Source organism: Melanotaenia boesemani, chromosome 8 (assembly GCF_017639745.1).
Source record: "Melanotaenia boesemani isolate fMelBoe1 chromosome 8, fMelBoe1.pri, whole genome shotgun sequence".
NCBI classification, from domain to species: domain Eukaryota; kingdom Metazoa; phylum Chordata; class Actinopteri; order Atheriniformes; family Melanotaeniidae; genus Melanotaenia; species Melanotaenia boesemani.
Genome location: NC_055689.1, coordinates 32,931,895 through 32,956,799, shown reverse-complemented (window position 1 = coordinate 32,956,799; position 24,905 = coordinate 32,931,895). Strand labels below are relative to the sequence as shown.

The following is a 24,905-nucleotide window of genomic DNA, read 5'->3' as shown; positions in this document are numbered from 1 at the left end:
TGAGGTCAGCAGAGCGTACCATGAATACAACGCTCCCCACCCTCCAGGACATCTTCATGGGGAGAACATTATCATGAGACCCTCATCATCCTAACAGTGGTGTGTTGGAGGGGCCACACTCTGGCTGGCGTCTGAAGGCTCATTAAGGTGAACACACTCAGGAGGAGCTTCTTCCCTCAGGCTTCCAGAACTGTGAACTTGACCCTGTAGCGACGCTGGCCAGTGTCCTACCTTCTGCTGCAAGTCATTTTATTCATGTCACTTAACAAGGTTTATGTATTAATCTACCACCTACATTGTAAATATTGTATTTGTGTGTGTGTGTGTGTGTGTGTGTATATATATATATATTTATATCAGTCTGTATAGCATGAACATCACTGCAAAATCATTGCACTGTGGCTTATTACATTTATACTGTTTTTAGTTTATTACGGTGTTTGTTTTTTTTACTGGTGGTAAATGTGTGTGTATGGCCTTGGATTCATGTATGACTGCATTTCACTGCCATTTTGCATGTGACAAATAATGTGAAACTCCTTCTCACCAGTTTTCTTGGGTCAAGCTTTTAAGGTCTAAACATATCAGCAGGAATTGGTTTTAAGATGTGACCCTTCAAACTTCTTAACCAGGAAATGATCAAAACTTCTGAACTGGTTTTATTGAGCAAAACAACCGTTACTGTACACTGTTTTTACAGTTTTCATCTGTTTAGTGACATGGCTCTTTAAGTTTTCACCAGCAGCTCCTCATTTGGTCTTTAGTTCACTGCTAAGTGCCCACGTTTCCCATGTGTCTTTGAACATCTCATTTAGTCCATTAAATAAAGTCAAAACCCTACAAGTTATTTTAGTTAAGAGCAGCAGATTATATCTGAAATCATAAAAAGATCATGAATCATTAAAACGGTAAAAATATTAAATTATTCTCATCATTTAATCAGTCTTGGATAATTTCCCTCCTGTACGGATGGGACTCTGGACCTTCAGACTGTCCACGGGCTGGAGCGACTGCTGTGGGCTCAGGAGTTGGGATGGTACTTCTTCATGTGCAGCTTGAGGCTGTATTTGACGATGAAGCTCTTGGAGCAGACCGTGCAGACGAACGGCCGCTCGCCAGAGTGAATGTTCAGGTGCGACCTGAGGTGCGCCGACTGGGTGAACTTTTTGCCGCACTGGTCGCAGCTGAACGGCCGCTCGCCAGTGTGGATCCTGGTGTGGACCTCCAGGTTTTGGGCGTTGGCATACGTCTTGCTGCAGATGGAGCATGCAAAGCGCTTCCTCAGGGACCCAGGGGGGAGCTGGGATGGGCCCGCCTGGTCCCGGTAGAGGCCAAAGTTCATCATGTTCCCGCCGTTTTCATACTCCAAGACAGAGCTCCTGCTGCTGGACAGCTGGCAGTCTGTGGAGGCGGAGCCAGAGATGCTGATCAGCTTCAGCCCGAAAGCATCGCCGTCCATGCTTTCACTCTGGTGAAACTGAGGGTAACTCAGACCTTTGGACTGTTTGGTCCAGGACGCGTCGGCATTCAGATCCAGTTCTACTCTGCTGGATGGAGACTGGTCCTCCATCATGGAACTACTGAAATATACCTTCCTGCTGGAGCTCGGGGAAACCAGCGAGCAGTCCTGGACCAGATGGACATCTGGATCCATCGTCGACGAGTATGAGCAAACGGCCTCGTCGGCCTCGGTGAGCTGACCGGAGCAGCCTGGCTCGCCTTGAGGGGAGTCCAGCGTGTAGACGGACATCTTGGACTGTGTCCCTGCAAGGAGTCTGGATGTTTTTATCTCCAGCTGCTCGGAGGATGACGGCCTCTCTGCATCTTCATTTCCATGACTACGCCGCCTCCTCCGCCGGCCGATCACAGCAGATGCGACGCCTTCACTGACCGCAGACGAAGTTCCATCAGCAGGCTTGGTGTTAGCTGAAACAATATTTATAATCAGATATTAGACCTCTGCAGCAGTTTTCACCAACAGAGTTAAAGATGTAAAATATTCCCTGAAGGTGCTTCTTCACCACAGGATGTTTAATGAAAAGAACCTCCAGTGAAGTTGATTTTATACAGACTGGATGAGTAAATACACTGAACCAACTTTCTACTATTTAGCTAAAAGTCTGGGTGCAAAGCTCGTCCCACTGCCCTAAGAAAGCGCCTACAATAATACATCATAATATGCAGCTCCATTGGTATTGGTGTACTTTTCACTGTTGCACCACTAAACGAGCATGCTCACTAAGGGTGGGAATCTTTAGACCCATTACGACTCAGATGGTACCACTTTCACTGGTCCTGCCTTTACAGTAAAAGAAAAGAATTTAACATATTTGTACATTAGTTCAGAATATTCCACACATCTTATACCTCCACCCCTAATGTGCACAGAGATTCCTTCTAAATCTTTCATATTTATACACTGTGGTCGGTGGGATCTTTAGTCCAAAATTTAAAAATTGTTCCACAATTTTTAGACTCAGTTTGTCTGATTGGTGAACTTTTGTCTACGTTTCCATCTGCCTCTCTGAAATGCTCCCTTTATACCCAGTCTTTACCAACCTGTTAGTTAACCTTATTACTTGTCAAAAGTTCCTCCTCTTATGTTAAACACTTATTTTATCTGCTTGTACCCTAATTGTGGGAACTTCTTGTAAATGTAAGGAGCTCTTATTTTGAAAATCTGACATGAGCTTTTCCTGTTTCAAGATAATGAACTTCCTGAACTCTCCAGACTTGTATGATCACTTCTTATCAGAAAAAACAGGGTGTCTGAGATTAGACAGGCCATGTGGGGACGGCCATGATGGAATATTCTGGTTGCTATGGTGATTCCTGCCTTTTTCAGAAGCGGAGCAGGAAGAGGGAGAACACAGGTCCTCTGAGCAGGAGGTGGCTAGAAAAAAAAGCCTCAAACACAAACTTTCTATTGAAAATGTTTGAACCATCACTGGCAGAATATGATGTCACCATAAAGATGTATTTTCATTTATTTCTGTGTTTTAGTTTTATGGCCGGTTAGAGACGCTTCCAGATTCCAAAAATAGCGTCTGAGCTCAAATTTGTCAGTTTGACTTAAGGTCGACCCACTTTGTTTTAGGGGTATTTCTTTTAGGAAAAACCAGTAAGTGCTACGGCTGTGATGATGAGACTACATGAAAAAGGACAAATGTCCTAGATTTGGATGAATAAACTGCATGTAGAAGTGAAATTATGGGTGCAGCAGCAGAAGGAAACCACAGATCTCTTCCTTTTTAGAGAAATTTTAGAGAAGTTATGACTGGGATGATGGCTCAACATGTAAAGATGGGATGGTGTTAAAAAGTATAGAAAGCAGAGACACCAGCTAGAAGGTAATCCTGCTTGTCGGTGCAAATGAACCCTTTATATACCATAGTATGAACGAGGGGTGGTGCTTCCGGTCACCAGTGACGCAGTAGGACTTAAAGGGGCTGCTTCAGTTAGTTTTGCATAAATTAGTTGGGAATCACTGCAGCTGTAAGACGGTTTTCAGCTGGTAAACGTAGCCTCGTACTCACCTTCCTCAGAGTCGCTGCTGTCAGAGTCTTCATCTTTAATCAGAACCACATCTGGAAGCTGCAGATGCCACAAAATAAAAGCATCACTGACATCACATGAGACAGAAAAAACACTTTGAATTAACATCAGGGGAGAGATGGACTTTTATCTGAGATTAAAGCAGCAACACTAACAGCTTCTTAGCCCTGATTGGCCCACACTGCAGCGGGAAGGTGGCCACAGACCATCCACATTCTCTGGTTTATCATCACTTTATCTGCTTTTTCTTTCTCGGGATAATAAGATAATTAAGCCAAGAAAACAGCTTTCTGCCCACAGCTATGAGGCTGCGACAGAAGTGAGTATTGATGCCTTATCTCTACATCAGTGTGGACAACTTTACTGCAGGGATTAAACTAAATTAACTGGTGGAGATGTTTCTGGATTAAACACAACTGCAGCCTTGGCTGTTGACACTTAATGCCTTTATGTTTGGAGTTCATTTCTACCTTAATAAAAATTTATTAATTGGTGTTGACTGTATAGAATCCCACGAGGGCCAAAACTATGTTTTTGTTTTAAAATATGAGATGTGAAAATCTCTCTGGATTTGAACTTTTACCAGTTTTTCTTACCTGGGGGAGGGAGAGAAGGCTTGCGATCAGAATAAAATCTTTACTGTTCATGAAAATGCAGTTAAGACGTTAAGAAGCACAATTTTTAGTTATTTTTTTGTGCAGATTTTCTCATTCACGCTTTCCCCCAACGACGGCTAATCCAGCGTAATCTTGCGTTTCTTTGCTGAATCGACCACCTGAGCATTCAAAATGGCCGCCGTGTTTATCTGCTTGCTAGCGTGTGACGCATAGCGTAAAGTGAAACCCAGCAGGAACGTCATGGAGCATCCCGGAAGCAAAAGTTGCAGTCGTTTCGCAGCCTCAGGAGGCTGCTGGACACCGGTGGCTCCAGAAATGAAGTCACTGTGCCATTAACACTAGAACAGCCGAGAAGGGTCATTTTTACCACCCCCTGCTGCAACAGCGCAAATAACGCAAAGATGCATTGAAGATGTTTACATTTACTATTTTAATAGTTATAATGGAGACTTAAAAAACTAGCTAAACAGTCAAAACAGCATATTAAATAATAACAGATTTAAATATTTTAATTTTAGAGGAAGATAATATAAATAAATGTTGCTGCAAGCGTCAGACTCCTTGGCCGTGTTTTAAGACGGATCGGGTGGCCGACGTCACCGCAGATCTCTTGCGCCCTTTGTGTGGGCTGATCCCCGCCCTGGTGGTGCAATGCGGTTGGGGCGCATCAACAGTCCGCCCCGGTCAACAGTCCGCCCCGGTCGACAGCTGCGCTGGGGGCGAATGAAATAAACTAATGTAGAATTAGCTCAGCTAGAGCAAAGAATGTTCCCAGGATGTTACAAAATGACATGTCATCACCTTTCACTGCGCTGTAAACCCAAACAGCTGTACTAGCTCATAACTAATGAGGTCATACCAGTCAAATGTCGTTATGTTGAGCTCTGTTTAGATTTACACCATTTTAATTGAATAGGGCTCAATATTTTACAGCTAATTTGTGTGCATCGCTCAAAAAGTTTTGGAACCACACAGTAGCGTCATGATAACGACGTCATGGCGTTACGGTGGGTGGGTCTTATCTTCTCAGGAAAGCTGAGTCAGCCATCTTGAACTTGCCTAGATGCGAAGCGGCCAGTTTGAATTTTTACCAGCCGATGTGGATGTGCAACACAGTTAAATTAGTTTTCATTTGTTTGCTTTGCGTTATCTTATTCTCTTGCTTCAAGCCACCACCACCTCGTTTTTTATTATTTGTCTCATTGTCGTTGTTTTGAGTGCCGTCTTGTCATCAGCCCTGATTTGGTAAGTAATGTTAACTGCTTTGTTTTGAATTGAATTTTTAAAGATGATTTAAATGTGGAACTGGGAATGCATCCGTACAGTGTGCACACTAAATATTTGTTGTAAATTGTTTACAATTCCAAGTAATGGTAACTTTAGAAGTTGTTAAATGTGACAAATATTTGTTACTTTGCGGGTTTCCTGGAAAAACTACATTTCCCATAATGCATGTTTGCGTCATATAATGTGTGCTTACTGATGTTTTTCTTGTCCCCGTTGTGCATTCTGTGAGTATATTGAATAATTGTTACATGGTCAATATGTTACGTTGTCGAGTAACCCACATATCGGTAGCCAACCTTCTGTGTGTGTGTGTGTGTGTGTGTGTGCTAGCGGCAAATTTAAAATGTTAAACAGTATAATGTGAGTTGTTATACTAACCAGGCCCGTGTTTGAATTTCTTCGTAAGCTCAACTGTGTGGTTGTTAGATCATCTGGAAATCCTTTTAACAGTTCAGGTAGGACGCATTATGAAAGTTGTTAACAATTTGTTTTTTTTCATGTGTTTCCACAGTCATTCTTTTTGCAAATGACTGTTTTTATCTTAACTGTGGAGTCCACAGAAAAAAAATAGCTTAATCACTTAAACACTTTATTAATAGAAAAATATCGGGTCCATAAGCACAAAACAATGTTTTGCTGTTAATGACTTACTGGCACATCTTTTAACATTTAAATTTTTACTATAATTATTGTGCAGTTAATGTTTTTTAATTTGGATTTTTTGTCTGTGCCGTCTCATGTTGTGTACAGATCTCACACCACAAAGCATGCTACAGAGCCTGCTTTTCACCAGCAGCCAGGTACCAAAAGGTGAGTTGTGTAAATTGTGCACTAGTTTTCACAAGTTTTGATTGTTAGGATTTTTGCAGCAGAAGAACAGGCTGAATCAAATTACCAATGTGTTGTCAACTGGTTGGAATTTTTACTTTGCATGATTAATAGATAATTAGATTATTTTGCAGACAGCTGTAAAAAGCTATAGTGTGAGTTGCCTTCTATGTAGTTAAAAAGTCATATCTTGGGACTATGACCTAAGTTTAAGTAGTTATGCCATGAACACATTATTGTCATCTCACCAGAAATAGACATGTTGAAAAATGTATTCTATCAGAAAAAAATACATTTAAAAGATATTTGAAGTGTTTGCTCTGCATTTGTATAATTACTGTTGTAATGGATCATTTTTGTCCATCCAGGAACAACGTGATGTAAAAATGAGACAGGCTCTTGTCCTTCATGCGCTTCCTGTGAACCTGTAATGTATGTCTGTAAGTGTACTGGCCTCACTTTCCGTCCCTTTGCCTATTAATTTAACCTAAACATATGACCACTCAAATAACTCCCAAGAGAACCAGGACCTGTTTACAAAGTTTACTTTAGTTATCCTGCAAACTGACATGTAGAAAATAAATAAATTAAAATGTAAGTATGAAGCATTCCACTAAACAAAAGGTATGCTAACAGGTAGGTGTGAAACTAACGTAAGATACCAGCATATGTAAAGAAAATGGTTAAAACATGTAGCTTAGTTGCAGTCGAAGTGCAAAGTGACTTCGTTACATCATTAGTATGGTTTTTATCCTGGAGGGGCTGAACTCATCTTTGTATTGTTTGTGTTTTGTAGTCAGCTGATGGTCCAGACCTCACAGACTGACCCTTCTGTCGCCTCAGCTGACACTTCTGATGCAGCTCTCTTCAGCACTGAGAGAATCTGCGTTGTTGTGGGCGATGAAATATTTGTGAGTGGTCCCACAAATCTGGCTGACTCATTTTTCCTCCTCTTTGGGTACATCTATGCACTAGACCTACAGTACCCAAAAACCCGAGCTTACACTCACATTTATCCAAAAAGTTTGGTGTGTGTTGAGGACAACAAACCGTCTACTGATGCTGAAGAATGATTTGTTCTATGAGTGGTTTTCTCAGAATGAGATATTTGCTGAGCTGAGTATTAAGGAAGTTTTTTGTTGTCTTCCCCTTCTTTACAAATGTCATTTGCTTCTTCTACCTCAAATTTAAGATGTGACACTGTGTGCCTCTTCTACCTCAGATTTAAGATGTGACACTGTGTGCCTCTTCTACCTCAGATTTAAGATGTGACACTGTGTGCCTCTTCTACCTCAGATTTAAGATGTGACACTGTGTGCCTCTTCTACCTCAGATTTAAGATGTGACACTGTGTGCCTCTTCTACCTCAGATTTAAGATGTGACACTGTGTGCCTCTTCTACCTCAGATTTAATACACAGATTAACATATTGTCTAGTTGGGTTCATGTACTGAAGAACTTGTTGAAAATTGTTCAATTCATTCACAATACATGTTTAATGTGCTGTTGCCTAATGTCTACTTTTATGCACTATGTTGATATTACCAATTGAAGTACAGCATGGTAGAAATTAGAGTTTGATTTGAATATTTTATTTTTAAAAATGAAGTTGCAGCTGTCAAGTTGCTGTGAGTGCCAAAATGTTTTTGTTACGTTTTTTTAAAACACTGTTAAATGGTTCTACATTTAAATAGTGCTAAACATCAGAATGGATTTTATCCTGCATCCTTTGAGTTTTTATCTGTGTTTACTGAATATTGTGATATGTAATATGTAATTACCCTAAATGATTATAAAACCCTATTACTCATTCTTTGACAGCTGTCAAACTCACGTGCGTTCCTAAGCAACCAGGAGTGGTGCGAATCGGCGTGAAAACATCTGACAGCTGAACACAGTGCATTAAATTAGACGGTAGAAATGACCTCCTTGGCGGTTCTAGGTATACATGCTCGGATTTCTTTTTCTTGTGATCACACACTCACCAAAATTCACTGTATGTTTACTGGACCCAGTTCAGGAAAAGTCACGAATTGAGAGAAGTAGGGATTTTATTTTAACAGAGATGCAAGTGTTTGAAAAACCAAGAAGGTAAAATTTACCCCCTTGGCAGTTCTAGTGTTAAACGAGTCGGGAACGCAGAAAGTTGCGTAGTACATCTTTAAGCCACGAAGAAACCCAGCTGTTCCCTGCTGATATAACATCTGTCAGAACCGACCAAAAACAGACGTATTAGTTCACTAAACAGAAGAAGATTCTTGAGGTAATTCTGCAAACTGTGTTGTGTTAAAGGACCAACTGGTAAAAAAAAAGCTGGTCACTAACTCCAATGATTACCAAAGATTTAGTGTCCAAACAGTGAAATGCTGAGTCATGCTGAGCTGTGAGTTCGTCAATTACACTGAGAAGTTTAATAGCATACCAAACACACCATGACTTAAGTCCTGATCTTGTCCTCATATCTGGGGGTGGAAAGGGTGAGCAGCTTTAAACACCTGGGGGTCCACATCAGTGAAGACCTCACCTAGACTCTTAAACAGCTGATCAAGAAGGTGCAACAGTGGCTGTACTTCCTGAGGAGGCTGAGGAACCCGAGATCTTCAGCAACTTCTACATGGTGTTGGGGAGAACGTCACTGCGTGGTACGACCGCAAGCGTCTGCAGAGAGCGGTGAAGACTGCCCTTTCTGCTGACCATTTACCAGCACAGCAGAGCTGCTCCATCCTTAAGGACCTCCACCCACCCTGTGCACTCCTCAGGATGGTGGTACGGGAGTGTGAAATGCAGGACTTCTTGTTTGAAGAACTTTCTTCTCCTCGGCCATCAGGACACTAAACAGTCAGTGAACCTGACACACACCCACCATCCACACGCTGGACGTGCAGCCTATTTGCTCATTGTTATTGCTGCTAGTACCGACACTCTTGTCTCTTTGAATTGCACCTTCCACAGTATTTATTTTCTAATATTTTAGGTTTACAGCAGTTTGTCTACAGATACTTTTAGGTTTAAGGTTTTTACCATAGTTCCATTTACTAATTGTGCAAGTGTGTCGTTGCACGTTGACATTTCTGTTGCGGGTACAGGAATATTTTTTGTGTACAGGGAAACCTGTTTCCTCACTTTGCATAAGCCAGTGAAATTTGAAACTTTCTTTTTCTCTTCCAAGCAGCCAGACTTTTTAAATTAAATTCTTTTAATGTGGTCCAGATTTAGTTTATTCAGCTTTCTGAAGATCCATAAAGGATTTAAAAAAAAAAACATTTTCTGCTTTTCCTCCCACTCATTTTCAGCCCAGACCTTGTTCCTGACCATTTCCAGAGGAATTTAATGATTGATTACTCAAACTTTTCCAGAAGACAAAAATCTTCTCTGAGGGCTCAGACAATGAAGAATAATCTGCTCAGACTAAAAATTCCCTCTGAACAGTCTCTTAAACTGTTTATGTATTTCAATTTTCTAATGAAGAAATAAGTGGTGTGTCAGGCAGTGGTTCTGATTTATAAGACCTACAATTGTGAAAATGGGGGATAGGGGCGGCGAATTAATTTCAGACTACAAAATAAATGGATAAACTCTTTCAGATCTGAATCCTTCAGACCATCCATTAACATTTTAAGTTTTAATTAACTGATCTTCATCAACAACATCAAAACAAACACCGATGATCCTGACTATTTATGGTAGTGAGAGTTACTGGAGGCCGGCGGTGTGTTTACCTCCTCCTTCCGCTTCACCCGGCCAGTTCTGACTGCCTCTCCGTCCCCTGCGGGGACATCCGCCGCTTCCCCTCGGCCACCGTCCCGCTGTTGCTGCGGCGAATCCGCCTGCCGACCCATCTCAGCGGACGGTTCGACCTCCACTAGCTCACTTTCCCCCGCTAGCGCCTGCTCCCCACCGCTGCCCCGGACCACGATGGACTCGATGAGGTGTAGCTTCTTCTTCAGGTCCTCGTTCTCCTTGTGGCTCCGGCAGATCTCCATCTGCAGCACCGCGTAGCCTTCGTCCACCACCTCGCAGATCTCCACCACCGCCGCTTTGGTCAGTGCCCCCATGATGATAGACAGCTGCTCGTGGAGAGCTTTGTTGCTTACAACGGACATCCCCGCGGCTTGAGAGCAACCGGGACCGAATCGAAAATCTTTGTTATGAATTAACACGAACCTGTGGCGGCCTCGGAAAAACTCAACGATGTCGAAAAAGGAGCAACACAGTAAGCTAGTTTGGACTTCAAAGCGTAAAAAGGACTACAAAAACAGAACGGGTTTCCACTCCCCCAAACGTAACTTCCGGAATATATACCCATTTCAAAATAAGAGTTTATGGTGAAAACGGGAAGTAGAGGACAAAATGCATAGAGACGTTAAAGTAAGAATGAAGTATCTTAAAAATGTGAAAGTTTCTGTAAAACCAAGATATCAAAACATTATTGTGATTAAATCGGCATAGCAATTCTGAAATGTAAACCATTAATGTTTATGCTGATATTTCAGTTTTTGCTGTTATTTAGACTCAAACTGTCAAAATCCTGCAAAAACTATTTATCATATGATGCTAAAAAAATAGAGGACCAAAACTGTCATAAACAAAAATGAATGAATAAACAATTGTGAGGTAATATGTTTTTCATTTATTTCTCAATTTACTCAATTTATTTTGACTATTTCTATTTTTTTACATTTAATTTTATTTGCACTTTAATTTTTAGTTCCACATTCAGTTATTTATTCCTTTCTACGTGTATTTTTATTTTCTACATTTCAGTGCACAGAGAAGCCTGACCAGTAACAGGCTGCTCCTCCCCAAGAGTAGGACCAACCGGCTCAGAGACTCCTTTGTCCCCCGAGCCATCAAACTGTACAACTCTGCATTAGGCAGGGGGGGGAGAGGGAGGTGTGCAGTCCGCCTGATACAACACATGTACAATAAGTTCTTTATTAATTTTTACCCATACAAACAGTTGCAATAACTTATACGTGCAATAGTGATCTGGGAATCTGTACCACCTCTACTGTGTGCAATGCTTGTTTATATTGTTTTATTAACTTATCTTATTGTTATTATTGTTATATTTATTGCATTCTATTTGCCTCTGTTTTGCTTTGTACCTGTATATATTGTCTTGTGCTTGTCCTGCTTTACTGTTGGTGTTGTATTGCTACTGGTACCCAAATTTCCCTGAGGACTCTCTGAAGGGATTAATAAAGTATTTCTATTCTATTACATTTCTTTACCCTGTTTTTTTTTTTTTTCCCTCAAGTCTGTGGTAATGTGGTGATTTCTAACCTGGGTATCTAAAAGAGCATGAGGCAGAAGCCATCCACTGATAATCTTTGGGTAGCTGGGGATTTTATTTAAAGCTGTTTTATAAATACTAAAAATTTGTAACATTTGTTTTTGCTGCATCAGATTTATAATTTACTTCCTTTTCAGGCCATTAGGGGACTAAAGAGGTCCTCTCCCTAAAACTAGAAATCAAAAATGAATTTTTTGCCACTTTTTTAATTTTCAAAACACTAATTGACTTCAGTCCTTATCCAAAATACCAAATATGTAATTATTTAGATATTTTTTAACCCTTTAAATGGTCATTTGATGAGACAATGTCTCTGCCTTTAATGGAAAAAGCCCACAAAAACTGTCCAAATTGTTAAAGGGTTAAAATAATTTAAACTATTAACAAGGACTGAAGTTAATTAAAAGATTTGAGAAAAAAAATGTTTGTTTTTATTGCAGGTTTTGGGAGAGGTCCACTGACTTGAACAGGTAGTAAATTTGTTTCTGGTGTCCTGTTAGGCCATAAACTGAGGAAAAAATTTGGCTGAAATACAAAAAAAAAAAAAAGTTCAACCACACAGGTTATAGTAAATTTACATATGAGCCTATAATATTTAATAAATCCAAAATGACTTCTTTTTTTTAAATTGCACATGGAAAGCAGCAACACTTGAGTGAATCAGCAGGAAATAAATAATCCAAGATTTTTTTTTTTATTTGGAAATAAACAGACATTCACATGCTTCTTCCAGCTGTTCCAGAAAATCTGTTTTCATCAGAAAGTCTCATCCCAAACCCGAAATAATCCAAAAATGCACCTCATTTTGTCTGAGGAAAGAACTGTTCTGGATCGAGTGTTTGTTTCTGTCTCAGTAAAGCAGGTTCAGATAAAACGGAGTGAACCAGCTTCTATAAAACGTTTCTTTCTAAAAACCTGGCGGATGAGTTCCCGGACCACCTCCTGGTCTGGCAGCAGTCAGACCTGTCGGTGCTGCGGAGTTAAACCGGTGCTGCGGAGTTAAACCGGAGCGGTGTGGTTAAACCGGAGCGGTGGGGTTAAACCGGAGCGGTGGGGTTAAACCGGAGCGGTGGGGTTAAACCGGAGCGGCGTTCTGCTCGGCCGTGTGGTGTTTCTGCTGGTGGATTTTCAGGTTCTGCTTCCCGGCGAATCTTTTCCCGCACTGCTCGCAGGCGAACGGCCGCTCTCCGGTGTGGACGCTCTGGTGGGTCTTCAGGTGACCCGACTGCGTGAAGCGCTTCCCGCACTGAGCGCAGCTGTACGGCCGCTCGCCGGTGTGGACACGCACGTGTGTCTCCAGACTTCGCGATGATGTGAAGCATTTGCCGCAGTAGCTGCAGACAAAGCGCCTGTCCCTGCAGTACCTGTTCAGGTCCAGAGGGTCCAGTCTGGATCCGTGGAGGGGCAGAATTGCCACCCGGCAGTCTGGTTTCATATAAGGCCGATGGGAGACGGGCACCATGCCGTGCAGGCCCTGGCTGCTCCACGAGGAGCTCAGATCCAGCTCGGTGTTGTAAGGCAGGGAGCCAATCATAGACGATCCTCGCTTTGCCTCCGAGGGCCTGGGCAGCGGGGCCGGACTTCCCCCAGACCCCAGTAGGAACTGCTTCCTGGTCTCAGATGGAGCGTCGCAGTCCGACTCCGAGGCCAAATCCAACACAAAGTCTGAGCTGCTTTCAGTGGCCCCCACGGGGCCCGGAGAGCCCGGAGCACTGTGGTACCCCCGTTGCTCTGGTTGGATCCTGTTCTGGTCCCAGGTCGGCATCTCACTGGATGAGGGGGAGATCTTTATCCCAGAGGGGCCGTCATCACTGTGGGACCCTTCTGACGGCAGCGCCTCCGTCCCTGAAGACAAACAATAAATAAATGAAGACTGGCCGTTTTTCTTCCTGTTACATAGAAAATCACTTTTAAAAAACGTCTTGAGCCAACCGTCATTTATTTCTCTGCTGAGGAAAAAGATTTTATATACGTCAGCCTGTTTAATCTTCTGTGTTTCCTGTAAAAACTACTGATGAAGACCACTTTGAACACAACAGTCTGACTGCTGGGAGAGAAATATAAACCAGGGAGAAGTTTAGGACATTAGGAGAAAACTCTTCAGTGGAATCTGCTGCATTTTGAAGGAGACTTCACATCATAGAAGAAGGAGCTGATTACCATGTAACTCATCCAAACAACAGCGGGAATCCTCTGGAACTCGCAGTAGACAGGAAGTGACATCACTGAAATATCCAGAAACATGTATTTTAACTTGCACGATCAGCTAAAACTGTGAACTATTTTAGTGTTGCTGTATATTCAGCAAGTTTGTGTTTAGTAAACTAAATGAACTTCCTCCTGAGCTCGTCCTGTTTGTTTAATGGAAACTCTGAGTGCACCTGAGGAGGACCTGGTCTAAAACTACACCTGGAATTCTGTGTTGCTGCACAGTCAGCGGTTTCCTGCATCAATCGTCATGACGACAAGATGTGCAACAACCTCACATCAACATGCACGATCGATTGAAGTCACCCTGCTGCTTTTCCACTTGATGCACCACTTCCTGAAACCTACATGCTGAGAGGTCAGCACAGGTTTAGTAAAACTGCCCTGAGCAGGACGTCTGTCTTCTCAGGGACTGAATCAGACAGAATCAGGTCTCTGGGCCGTTTCCCATCTTACCGTCCTCGTTCAGAAGCAGTTCGTATGCGTCGTCGTCACTCTTCAGGTTCTCTTTGTCTTCTTTGATCACGACAACATCCTGATCAATCTGGACCGGCTCCTCTGCAGCTACGGTGGGAGAATCCTGGGAAAATAAACATCAGCTTAGTTTTAACCCTGAGAAGTCGGCCGGCCACCACCCAAATTACAGAAACCAGCGTCAGCATCTCTGTAAAGAGGGAGTTATGAAAATGTTTGACAGTCAGGCAGGTTGGGATGGATGGACAGCTGGATTCTATCATATCCACAGCTGCAGCTCTTCCCGGTCAGAAACTACTAAAAGCAAACCAGAGGGGGAAAACCGCTGATCAGAGCACAAGCAGCTCGGGCATCTGACTGGATAGTGACTAATCAAACTGTCCAATCAGAGAGCAGGCAGCTTCCTGTCCTTCCGCACCGCTGCAGGTTCTTAAAGGGGAGTAGATACAGTTTAAGGACAGGTAATGGTTTTAGGTTCCATTTCTGGATGCATTAGTGGACTGTGTTGACTGAAAATTGTTTTCCAAGGTCCTCCTGGGTCCATGTGGCAGTAATGACAATTTCTCCTGCAGTGCTGCCTGAGGATTTGAAGGCCATCCAACAGTGGTCTTTACTCTTGGCCTTGAGATTTCCCCAGGTTCTAATTTTTTTCCTTCTCCATTCTGTTCTGTAGGAGACCAAATTTCTTCACAATCTTGCATTTATTTAAAACTTACTGATTCATCCTCCGAGTTTAGATAAGTGATGATCCAGGACCCATCCTTGCTTGGTAAGACTAAGCATGTAATGGATGCTCCTTATATACCCAATCCTGACACCCTCACCCATTAATCTTTCAAAAAATGCATTGCTTTCTGTCTTTAACACTGCAGCACTTCCCATGTGATTAGAGCACTGATTCTGGTGTGAAGTCCATTATTCAGATATACTGTGACACATGTTCGAATCTCACCTCTGTTGTGGTTGGAGTCATCTCTGTGGTCACCTCCAACAAAGGAACCCGTTCACATCCTCTGAGGTTCAAGGCTTTGGGCTGCTTAGAGCACAGTCTGGCTGGTAAGGCGAGTTCTGGATCAAAAACACAAAGTAACTCAGGTTTATGTGGGATCAGGTCTTTGAAAGTTCCTATAGGATGTAAGCACAAGTGTCTTTATCATTTACCATTCACCATCATTTGTTCATCTTTATCATCACCTTCATTTTTGGCATTTAATACCTCACGTTTTTGAGATAATCCTCGTGATAGTCTAATTAATAAGCTGAATTTAATAATAACCACCATAAACACATATTGAGCTGAAGAATCCATCAGAAACGCTTCTACAGAAGTAACTAATAAATTTATCTACAGTTTTTAAATTAAGTTAGTTTATCTTAACCCACTTCCTGCCGCCATCATCGGCATCCTTGACGTGAAAATGTCGCACAGCCACGGTTAACCTCCACCACCTTACAGTTTGAGTTATAAGGCCCCGAAACTCACCGGGGTTAAAATCCACCAGCTCTCCACCACCTTCCTCCTCCTCCTCCTCCTCTACCGGCCCACCGTAGTCCACCATAGCAGCATCCCTCCGGTGGCCCCTGGCGATGATGGACTCGATGAGCTCCAGCTTCCTCCGCAGCGTCTCGTTCTCCTTGTGGCTGCGGGTGATCTCCAGCTGCAACACGGCGTAGCTGTCATCCACCAGCTCGCAGATCTCAGCCACCGCCGCTTTGGTCAGCGCCTCCATGATGGACGTCAGTTGGGAGTGAAATGTCTTGTAACTCGTCATTTTGATGGAAAACAACAAAAACAAACAACCGTATTTTCTGAGGAGAAGAAGAAACAACGTCCACAAACTTCTACACGGTCACGGCGTCCGGTTGGAAACCGAGCACCGGGTGAACTGACGAGGAAACGGACGGATGCGACGGTTGACCGTTGTTGTTTGGAACTGGTCGGTTAGCTTCTCTGCAGCGTGCCAACGCACTTCCGGAAACCGCGTTCACAATAAAAGTTCAGAGAAAACCATAAACGTGCCCTGGTAAACATCTCTCGGTGTAGCTTGAATCTGCGTTTCAGTGCAAAAAAAACACAATTCACGGTCTTTTCTGGGGCTCACTTTCAGCTCAGTTCACATCATCTGTATGTTATAAATACTGCTGCGTGGTCAATGTGCTCATTTTCAGAGTGCATATTGAAAATTATGCTTTTATCATCTAAATAATCTACAGTACTGTTTTGACTTTAATGCTAGGAAAAATATTCATTCATTCATTCATTTTTTCTGTGTTGTCTGGGGTCCCCAGAAACACAAAGGGTTCCAAAGGCTGACTGTTTTAGAGCCGGTGTGAGTTAAAATTATGGCCACGTCTTGAGGTGTTTTATCATTTTTATGTTTCTTGAAAAGTTTTGGGAGCCTGAGAACGTTTGAAACCAGGTTTCAAAGTGAATAAATTGAGATTATCAAAGTTTGCTTTAACAATATCTTCAAAACATATATCCTTAGTCAGAAATGAAAAAGCTACTTGGGTCACATGTTGTGAATCCAATAATTTTCATCCATGTACATTTTTATGTCAAGGACACAGGCAACAGGATGCAGGTTAGGACTAAGTTATTTCATTAGAAAACTGGTAATTACTTTAGGACAAATGTTTTTAATTTTTCAGTTCAATATGGTGGTTATTATTAAATTCAGCTCATTAATAGGACTATCACGAGGATCAGCTCATGAACCTGAGATATTAAATGCCAAAAATGGAGGTGATTATAAAGATTAACAAGTAATAGTGAATGGTAAATGATAAGAAAGACTTGTGCTTGCATCCCATTGGAACTTTCTAAGACCTGGGCCCACATGAACCTGTTTATTTTGTGTTTTTTATCCAGAACTCTCCTTACCAGCTGGACTGTACTCCAAGCAGCCCAAAGCCTTGAACCTCAGAGGGTGAGTAGGTTACTGTTGGAGGCTGACTCCTCCAACCACAGCAGAGGTGAGATCAGAAAAAGTTGTGTGGTTTCTCAGCCTCGGGACGCTGCAGAGCTGCTCTTAGAATGTCTTTAATAATGAATGTCAGTGTGCCATAAAAACGAGTGAGAATCTGAATATTATGGTCAAACATTTGTAGTGTTGCTTTAAGGACATGATTGGTTTTTTTTTTTAGACCTGGCACGTCTTCTTCTGTCCTTCATTTGTCCAGTTTCCTGAAGTGGTTTACCAAACAAATAAATCCTCTGTAAATGGTCAACTACAAGGACTGGACTGAAAATGAGTAAAAAGCAGAAAAAATCCAGAGAAGAACTTTGGAGGACTTTCAGAAAAGCTGGAGAACTGTTGATCAAGACCACTTTCATCATTTGACTAGCTTTTAAAAATGAGTGTTAATTCTGCATAAAGTCCAAACCCATTTACATATCTTTACAATAATATGGTTAAAAACCAGAATCCATATAATATCAGACATGTGCTTTTAAAAATTGGCCCTCAGAATAGGGAAGTGATAGATACACTTCTACTTTCATAATTTGATTTATTAAGCTTCTTTCCCGTTTTTTTCAAGTGGACATTATTCATAAAATATTTATTGACAGTTCATTTTAAACTATTTTTTGGCAATTTAATAAAATTTTCAGTAGTTATTAAAAAGTTATCGGTTGCGGGAATGTGACTTTTATTTTGAGTTTTAATCTTCCCACAGTCCTTAAACGTTTCACTGGTTCGGTTTCCACAGCAACGGGCGACAACAGAGACGAAGAAGATGGTTTACAGTAAGTTACAAAAAATAAGACCGAAACACAAAGAAATACTGGTTTAGGTTGAACCTTTTTCTAGTGTATTGCCACTGTCAATGTTGTGGACTGATTGTTAAATATATCTGTAGCTTCCTACAGCTTTTTTTTTCTTTTTTTCTTTTCTTTTTTTTTCCTTTTTTTTTTTTTTTTTTTACCGTTAAGCAACCGTTCTCCAACTGCTAATTAATTTTATTTCGGGAAATAGATTATTAGGCGACAAATGAAAACTACTTGGTAAATTTACGTTTTACGCCGTTTTATTTAACTTTAAATACCGTTAACGTAGTCTCCTTTTTGAAAATCATTTGCTAACAACCTACTTTGTATCGCAGGCTGCGTTAGCTGCGTAAGTTTTATTGACTATTGATGTTAGCTTGAACCACTGGCAAAGCTCCTCCTAATGGATGATTCCTGTTATCCCAGCAGGTGTTGTGCGACTGTTTTAAAAGTCTGAATCTTCCCAAAGATACTTTCGGGGGAATCTGTCTCACTCCACATTTTATCCTTTTTGATAAATTCCTGGTTATAATATCATCATGACTGCTATTTAAAACCAAACACATTGCATAGATGGGTCAGCATAACCATATATTCCTGTCTGACATAAACAGACCATCTATTTATCTTTTAACTTTGGGAAACAAATTCTACCAGAACTAATGCTTTTCAGCTTTTCAACCACATCAGCAGCATTAAAGGATACACCTCACATTTTGAAAGCCTCAGTGTTTACATGAATAAAGTCCCTGTCATGTGTTTCTGTGTCCAGTCACTGAAGACATGATCCGCCGGCGGGCTGAACACAATGACTGTGAGATCTTCTCCCTGGAGGAAATTTCTCTGCACCAGCAGGACATAGAGAAGATCGAGCACATCGACAGGTGGTGCAGAGACCTGAAGATCCTCTACCTGCAAAACAACCTCATCCCCAGGATCGGTGAGATGTGACACAACAAAGACCACGCCAGTGGAAAAGCCCAGGTTTTATATATCTGGACTCTTAGAGGCAGGACACTCATATTTTTATTTTCTGAAGTTCTACGTGTTTTTTTTCCATGTTTTGTTTTTTTACTCTGTTACATAAGTTTTTGGTTGAAACTCAGCTATAAAAACAAACTTTAAGTTGAGAAATTACATTATAAATATTCTAAAAGCTCAACAGTTGCTTTTCACACAGGCTCAAAACGATATGTTTGAGCTAGAAAAATCTCCGTCCCTATGTTTGCAGTGTTCTTCAGTTTTGTTTCTTCTAGAAAATGTTGGCCGCCTGAAGAAGCTGGAGTATTTGAATCTGGCCTTGAACAACATTGAAGTCATTGAAAACCTTGAAGGTCAGTGCACAGACCAGAAAGTGCTGTTTTGTAGTGGATTCTACATATTATTATTGACTGGGTTTTAGAAAACAACTTTTAGTGTTTGTATTTATTTTGCTTTTGGGTTTAATCCCCTGTCCACCAAGTGATGCTTCCTTGTTCTAATTTAGAGTAAATTTTAACCGACTACCGTTCAAGAGCTGGAATTTTTTCCAGGATTTGGGTTCTGTAGGGGCGTTTTCCCCAACCTTCCCCTCATTTTATCATTACCAGGGGAGATGGTTTACCCTTAAATTTAGGCAGAGTAGGGACGGAGTTCTTTGGGGATTATCTCGACAAACCAAATTGTGAGTCTTAGATGAGCAGCAGGGCTGCCGGTTCACTAAGACTCTTCTCCCATCCCCTCCAGCATCTTTATAAAACACAAGCAAGACATGGAATGTAGACGTCTTCACAAAGGAAAATCTATGGGAAACGAAGGATGTGGGTGTGCTGATGAATAGAAACTTGAGCATCATCTTTGTCGGGGAACTGAGCGTCGCAGACGTTGTCATTGTATCATGACTGCCTCCATGTTTAGCAGAACCAACATCTCACCATTGGTCATGAGAAAGATCAGGTTCTGTCTTTATCTGTGTGCACTTGTTTGATTTTTGCTCATTGAGAATCTCTACAACTGTCTTGCTCTCTTTCTGGCCTTTGTTGGTGTTACTGTAGCTGCAAACTGTAACTCAGCTCGTGTGTGTTGTCACTGCTACACATCTGTGTAGATACGAGAACGGTGAGAAGAGGAGGTGGAAGATACTGAAGCTGTGTTGACAAATTATTTTGACTTAAGGGGATTTCTTTACCTCCAACATACATTAATCTGCAGAGACCAGTCCCTGTCTGTGTTCAGGTACCTCCCGAGTTACAAATCAAGTATTTTCTCTCCTGATTAAAGATAACATTAAACAAATAAAAAAAGCATTGGCGAACTTTGCAGGGTTGCATCATTGTCCTTTTGAGATAGAAAATGTCTGTTTTCACAGAAAACAAATCTAGAAATAAACACTTCTTTTAGGGGTTCATTTATTGAATCACATTTGGTGTGGAAGGAGGATCCAAAAGCAAAAACAGTAGGCAGGTGAGGAATCAGAGTAAGCTTAATTAAATCTAAACACTGCATATATCCGTCAGCACATCCCCAAATCAGAAAATAATAAAAACAATCTGGTGGGAAAAACCAACCAGCAAACATCTGTTGAATGTTTTCCTCCTCCAGGCTGCGAGAGCCTCCAGAAGCTGGACCTGACGGTGAACTTTGTGGGCCGCTTGAGCAGCGTGGAGTCCCTGAAGCACAACATCCACCTGAGGGAGCTGTTCCTGGTGGGGAACCCCTGCACTCAGTTTGAGGGCTACAGGCAGTTTGTGGTGGCCTCGCTGCCTCAGCTCAGGGTAACTGCCCCCCACCTCCCTGCTCGTTCGTCAGTTTTTATTCAGGGTTCACCCCCCTGCTGCTTCTCTGCATCCTCAGTGGCTGGACGGGACCGAGATCAGCCGGTCGGAGAGGATCCAAGCGTCCCAGGGCCTGGAGGAGGTCAGGAGGCAGGTCTGGGAGCAGGAGAGGGAATACCTGAAGAGGAGAGCCGTGGAGAAGGAGGAGGCGCAGAGGAAGGAAACAGGAAGAGAAGAGGGGAGGAAGCCGGGCTTCGACGGTCGCTGGTACACCGACATCAACAACACAGTGTGAGTCCAGACGTAGTTTTATGTGTGTGTGTGTGTGTATGTGTGTTTTTCCTAGAATTTCTCCCTGTAAGTTGTGTTGAAAGTCTTTATTTCTAAAATACACAATAAAAAAAAGATAAAACACTTTAGTTTCTCTGATGTTTGAAAACTGATTTTTATTTTAAACCATTTAAGATAAATGTTAAAAAAAACTTTATTTAACCAGCAAAAGCCTCTGAGATCTTTTCCAAGATAGTCCTGGCCAAGACAGCAGCAGCACAGTTAAAATCTTCCTGACACAAAACACACGTGAAAACTGACCCGGGTATTAAAATCTGCCTCCAGATCATCCAAAACATGAAGTTTAAAGACATTTAATAGTTCCAGGCAAAGGAAGCAGCATATAAGAAAGCCTTTTTCCACCTCAGTTCGCTCCTGTGGAGCCGAAACTAATAAAGATCCTGAAACGAAGACTTCAAAGTCCGGAACCCTGCAGATGGAGGAAGGCAGAGAGGTAGGAGGGAAGCAGACCAAGAGTAGCTTCGTAAACAAGAACATGGCCGTAGTTGAGCCAGCCAACATGTTCAATAAGAGATCTACAATTATTAATCAACCAGCCCAACTTTATTTATATTACATTTTTTATACAGTTTCATAACTCAAACAGAAAAAAATCCATAAAGTGTCTTTATGACAGTTTAAATAAAACTAAACCGAGGAAGTGTTTCCAGTGAGGAAAACTACGGGTGAAATAAATAAAACAGAATAAAATAAAAGAAACATTAAAACAGACTGAAAATAGGAAAATGAAATGTAATAAAATAGAAAATAAGAAAAATAAACAAATAAAAGTGATGAAATATAGCAGATAATTATTTTAAACAAAGCTGAAAATTCAAATGAAAATACTTTCAAAAGAAAAATTTGGTTTCTTTCATTAAAATAATAAAAAGTTAGGTTTTTAGTTTGATTCCTAATATCCAGAACACGTCGAGTCTTGTATGTACAAAACATCAGCGCAAGTTAAAGCCGGCATAAAGCAGCAAACCTTGTTTTGTGTTTTTATTCATATGAAAAACAGGATTTAATCCTGAAATAAATCCCAGGATTTAAACACACGGGATAAAAGAGGCTCATCAGAAAATCAAGATGTCTGAAACATGAGCCAGACTGTAGTACCGAGGCTGAAGGGACAGAGATGCAGAGAAACACCCAGAAGACAAAGTGAATGTTTGTCATCTTCATCACCCTGACTTGTCTCTGAATCCTCTTCCTCAGTCCAGGGTCGGAGGAGAATAAGGAGAACCAGGAGCTGGATCAGAGCCAGAGGAGGCCGGAGTTGGACGAGGAGGAACGGGAGCGGGAGTTCTGGCACACGCCGTGTTCCTTCACCCCCGAGTCTCGTCTGGAGGCTCACCGCCACCTGCAGGAGAAGAGGAGGGCAAAGGAGAAGTAAGTTTTCTCCACCTTCATCACTTTCACCAAGAAACGCTGCACCTGATCGATCACACACGTCCGACATCAGCTCCACATTTCCTCTGAGGATGTTTTCTTCCAGCGGGACAATATTAAACTACTCTGTTTGTTGTCCTGAATTAACTTTTAATAAATTTACATGGTGGAATTTTAAAAAACAAAAAACAGCATTTGATAGGGAAGTACCTCCGCTTCCATCATCAGTTATGATGATGATGATGAAGAAGCACGAACGTTCCTGGAAAGACTCATGGAATCACTATTCTTGTAGGATTCAGCTGTTTTATTTTGGTAAAAAAAAAAAAAATTCCAGACATGATAAAAACAAAACAAACCAACAAGACGATTTTAAAGCTGAATGTTCTGGATTTTTCTTTTAAACACAAAACTTTTTCAACTTTTTTTCAGATGAAGTAGAAAAACATTCAAACTCACTTGGAATTTGTATTTCCAGAAAAACTACAGAACTTTAAATATGCAAACTAGTCTTCAGTTAGGCAGCCTGGCGGAGCTGAATGAGTGGAACCAGCCTGACTTATGAGGAACGTAAACTTCCTGAGAGAAATGGAAACCAGCATCTTTCCCCACTTTCCAGAAAGATGCCGGCTGTTCCCAGTCAGCCGTGTCTGACATGTGGAGCAAGTACAAACAAAATCAGAATGTTGGAAAAGGGAAACATGCAGGTGGACCGAGGAAAACATCTTGACATCTTGGATAATTTTCTCCTTCCTTCAATCAAAAGGACATTTGGTGATGCTGAGGAGGTTTTTCAGGATGATGATGATGATGATGATGCATCTCTCCATCGAGCAAACTTTTCTGCTCCATCAGAAGTGCTTTAGACTCCATCCTGCAGAGCTGATCTGGACAAGAAAGTTGGAGCCTGAATGATGAAGAGTTTTGTTTATTATTAGTGATGTCAGAAAGACAAAGGAGACACTACAACGCAATAACTCATTTATTTATTCATTTAATCCATCCATTTTCTAAACATCTTATTCCAGTTCAGGGTTGCAGGGGAGCTGGAGCCCATCTCAGTAGGTAGCAGGTGAGAGGCAGGTACACCCTAGACAGGTCACCAGTCCATCACAGGACCAATTTATTTATTTAGTTCTACATTTTTCCTCCGATTCCTAACAAAAGAAAAAAAATCTCAAAGTATTTTTCACTAAGCCAGAATGTACAGCTGATAGACAAAATTTACAATTTACTTTTGTATCGGGATTTATTTTTTAATCCATAAAGGCCTGACCCATGAAAAAATGGTAAGAAAAGTCCAATTTTTTAAATATGAGCTCTTTATTTGGCCCTTTAACAAAATGTAACAAAAAATTAACTTTTTAATCTACCATTTATTACCATGTGATAGTTTACAAATATTATGATGTGGTTTTCTTCTTCTGGGTATCTATTAAGGGGACAAAAGACAAGTATCTGATTGTGTTCAACAGGATTTTAAGCAAAGTTTATACCATAAATTGAAGCAAAATGTCTCAGAAACGGTATGTGACAAATATGTCACGTCGGGCTCTTATGAGTCAAACAAAAACAGGTGAATGAACTTCATTCATTGAAGGTCTTCTAGAATAGAAATACTTTATTAATCCCTTTGGAGAGTCCTCAGGGAAATTTGGGTACCAGCAGCAATACAACACCAACAGTAAAGCAGGACAAGGACAAGACACAATATATACAGGTACAAAGCAAAATAGAGGCAATAAGGTGCAAGAAAAGTATAAATAGAATGCAATAAATAACAATAAGATAAGTTAAATAAAACAATATAAACAAGCATTGCACACAGTAGAGGTGGTACAGATTCCCAGTTCACTATTGCACGTATAAGTTATTGCTATTGTTTGTATGGGTTATTGTGCATGTGTTGTATCAGGCGGACTGCACACCTCCCTCTCCCCCCTCCTTCTCCCCCTCCTGCCTAATGCAGAGTTGTACAGTTTGATGGCTCGAGGGACAAAGGAGTCTCTGAGCCGGTTGGTCCTACTCTTGGGGAGGAGCAGCCTGTTACTGGTCAGGCTTCTCTGTGCACTGATGACAGTGTGCAGAGGGTGACTGGCATCATTCACAATAGCCAGTAGTTTTTTTTAGTGTTCTCCTCTCTGCCACTGTCACCAGGGAGTCCAGCTTCATGCCAACCACAGAGCCCGCCCGCCTGATGAGTTTTTCCAGCCTGTTAGCACACCTTTTTGTCATGTTACCCCCCGAGCAGACAACAGCATAAAAAAGCGTACTAGCCACCACAGACTGATAGAACATCCACAGGAGTTTCCTGCAGATGTTAAAAGATCTCAGTCTTTGCAAGAAGTACAGACGGCTTTGGCCCTTCTTGTACAGGTGATCTGTACAGCATG

General features: G+C 41.5%; 3 protein-coding genes across 8 annotated transcripts in view; 1 reads left to right on the top strand and 2 right to left on the bottom strand.

Moving 5' to 3' along the window:
• Window positions 1–641: 641 nt before the first annotated feature.
• LOC121644493 (B-cell CLL/lymphoma 6 member B protein-like) lies at window positions 642–10,529 on the bottom strand. The gene is made up of 3 exons (XM_041992465.1): window positions 10,007–10,529; window positions 3,537–3,594; window positions 642–1,926 (listed from the first exon to the last, which is right to left on the bottom strand). The coding sequence occupies exons 1-3, from the start codon at window positions 10,388–10,390 to the stop codon at window positions 1,022–1,024; spliced, it is 1,347 nt and encodes a 448-aa protein (XP_041848399.1). The 5' UTR covers window positions 10,391–10,529; the 3' UTR covers window positions 642–1,021.
• dnaaf11 (dynein axonemal assembly factor 11) overlaps window positions 8,646–24,905 on the top strand; it is a 56,245-nt gene continuing 39,985 nt past the window's right edge. For 2 of the 5 annotated variants that reach the window (XM_041992459.1, XM_041992458.1), the window contains exons 1-7: window positions 17,098–17,195; window positions 17,947–18,016; window positions 18,810–18,977; window positions 19,294–19,371; window positions 20,618–20,790; window positions 20,870–21,081; window positions 22,339–22,512. In XM_041992459.1, coding sequence (XP_041848393.1) covers window positions 17,106–17,195; window positions 17,947–18,016; window positions 18,810–18,977; window positions 19,294–19,371; window positions 20,618–20,790; window positions 20,870–21,081; window positions 22,339–22,512 — 965 coding nt within the window. In that variant the 5' untranslated portion in view covers window positions 17,098–17,105. Of the gene's footprint in view, window positions 9,126–17,097; window positions 17,196–17,946; window positions 18,017–18,809; window positions 18,978–19,293; window positions 19,372–20,617; window positions 20,791–20,869; window positions 21,082–22,338; window positions 22,513–24,905 lie in introns of those variants that run through there. The other 3 variants (XM_041992460.1, XM_041992461.1, XM_041992462.1) reach the window with 3 other exon arrangements.
• Window positions 11,470–16,242, bottom strand: LOC121644495 (oocyte zinc finger protein XlCOF7.1-like). 2 transcript variants are annotated; one of them, XM_041992468.1, is made up of 5 exons: window positions 15,749–16,242; window positions 15,218–15,333; window positions 14,248–14,371; window positions 12,620–13,428; window positions 11,470–12,562 (listed from the first exon to the last, which is right to left on the bottom strand). In XM_041992468.1, exons 1-4 carry the CDS (start codon window positions 16,035–16,037, stop codon window positions 12,659–12,661), a joined length of 1,299 nt encoding a protein of 432 aa, XP_041848402.1. In that variant the 5' UTR covers window positions 16,038–16,242; the 3' UTR covers window positions 11,470–12,562; window positions 12,620–12,658. The 2 variants fall into 2 exon arrangements, with proteins under 2 accessions (XP_041848402.1, XP_041848401.1); XM_041992467.1 differs by having other exon boundaries at window positions 11,470–13,428.